The 1,796-nt window shown below is 34.7% G+C and overlaps 1 protein-coding gene across 1 annotated transcript in view; it reads left to right on the plus strand.

Annotated features, from left to right (window-relative positions):
* The first annotated feature begins 1,134 nt into the window (after positions 1 to 1,134).
* LOC108776076 (putative nuclease HARBI1) overlaps positions 1,135 to 1,796 on the plus strand; it is a 2,388-nt gene continuing 1,726 nt past the window's right edge. Inside the window, exon 1 of the mRNA XM_018542586.1 lies at positions 1,135 to 1,157. Coding sequence (XP_018398088.1) covers positions 1,135 to 1,157 — 23 coding nt within the window. The remainder of the gene's footprint in view (positions 1,158 to 1,796) is intronic.

A 1,796-nucleotide genomic window follows, 5' to 3' on the forward strand; every position in this document is an offset into this window, starting at 1 on the left:
GTCGAACGCGGTGCTTTCCAACAACGACACGCCTCGGCACGATTCGACACAGCAGCTTAGGCTGCTTTCCATCAAGGCTTTTAGACGACACACATCGACACAGTGTCGAACGCGGTGCTTTCCAACAACGACACGCCACGACACGATTCGACACAGCAGAAAAGCATAGTCGGACACTCTTGGTTATGGTTGCTAATTTTCGGTTGGCGCTTTAGAATATTTACATTTTAAATATATGTACGATATAAGAAGTACGTTCATAAGTCATCTGGATTATTTTAATGTAAAAAATAATATCTACGCATAAGATTATTATCCAACAAGAGACACAGAAGTGACACGGTGTGACACGGCAATCGTTGCATCCTCGTCGTTCGCTAATGTTAAATAAAGATGAGGTGATTGCTGTGTCGTAGATGGAAAGCAACCACTGATGCTATGACGTCAAGAAGTGTACTGCCAATAGCGTTCCCTTTTAACTTCGAGAACTATCGAGGTGTTGCAACATTACAAATCGGAACTTATCGCAGTACACTTCGTTCAACTTATAGCCCAAAGGTTAGGGCTGAAAACATGTTATTTCCTTCATCCGAGGGAACTTTCTAAGAGAAATTATTATACATCCACTGATCACTGCATATTATTAATATTGTTTGTTTTTCGTAAACAATGAGTGAAATACTCAATGACAATATAATTGTATTTATTGCAACTATGTTAGTCGAAATTATAGATGAAGATGAATCAAGTGATAGTGATAGCGATACAGAAATTTTGCAAAAACTGATTATGCATCCTCGGATTTCTAAAATAAAGTGCAAAAATTATGTAGAAAATATTGTATCTTTATACTCAGATATGGACTTTAAAATGCATTTTCGGTAAGTTATTAAATATAAGTATATAACCAATAAGAAATTGCCTTTAACGATCGAGCTTAAATGCATATAATAAATACATATTAAATTCTAAATATTTAATAATTTACAAAGATCAATTATTCTATATAGAATGACACGTACTACATTTATATTTTTGTTGGAGTTATTAACTCCTCATTTGAATAAACATTCAAACAAATTTGGACGACTACCAATATCTCCTGAAAAACAATTGTTAATGACAATTTGGATGATGGCAACACCTAATTCATACAGGTAATATTTAATAATTTTTAATATAGTAAAAATATAAAAATATATAAAAAGTATATATTTTTATATAAGTATTTAAAAAATTTTTTTCAAGCATACTAAAGCTGCGTTCGGAAATACACACTGGTGTGCCACTGATACACACTAACCGTTCGGAAATACTCGTGTGTACTCGGTGTGCACTAGTGTGAGATCGTTCGGAAACCTCGAGTGAGTCATACCGTGTGCCACTAAACCACCCGACAGAAAAGCAAGGGGAGTTGGTGTGACCCGGTGTGTTTTGTCTTGTGCCAGCTTGTATCATAACCTTTTCAAAACCTTTAAAGATTAATACAAAAATAATGTACGAGAAATTAATACAAGGAAGACATGAACTCATAATGAACGGAGATTTGCCTCTGTTTCATTCTAATGGAAATATAATTGTGCAAGATGTACACCCACGGTAATTAATTCTGTCCCTCGGAAATTTTCACAAAATGAAAAGTGACCTCCTTTCTGTATTAATTATCACTATTCATGCACGATAAGGTTCAGTCGTAACGTTAATCGTGCATAGATGGTGACAATTAATATAGAAAGGTGGTCATTTTTTATTTTGTGAAAATTTCCGTGGGACAGAATTAATTACCGTGGGTGTAC

Source organism: Cyphomyrmex costatus, unplaced genomic scaffold (genome assembly GCF_001594065.2).
Source record: "Cyphomyrmex costatus isolate MS0001 unplaced genomic scaffold, Ccosl1.0 scaffold110, whole genome shotgun sequence".
Lineage (NCBI taxonomy): Eukaryota > Metazoa > Arthropoda > Insecta > Hymenoptera > Formicidae > Cyphomyrmex > Cyphomyrmex costatus.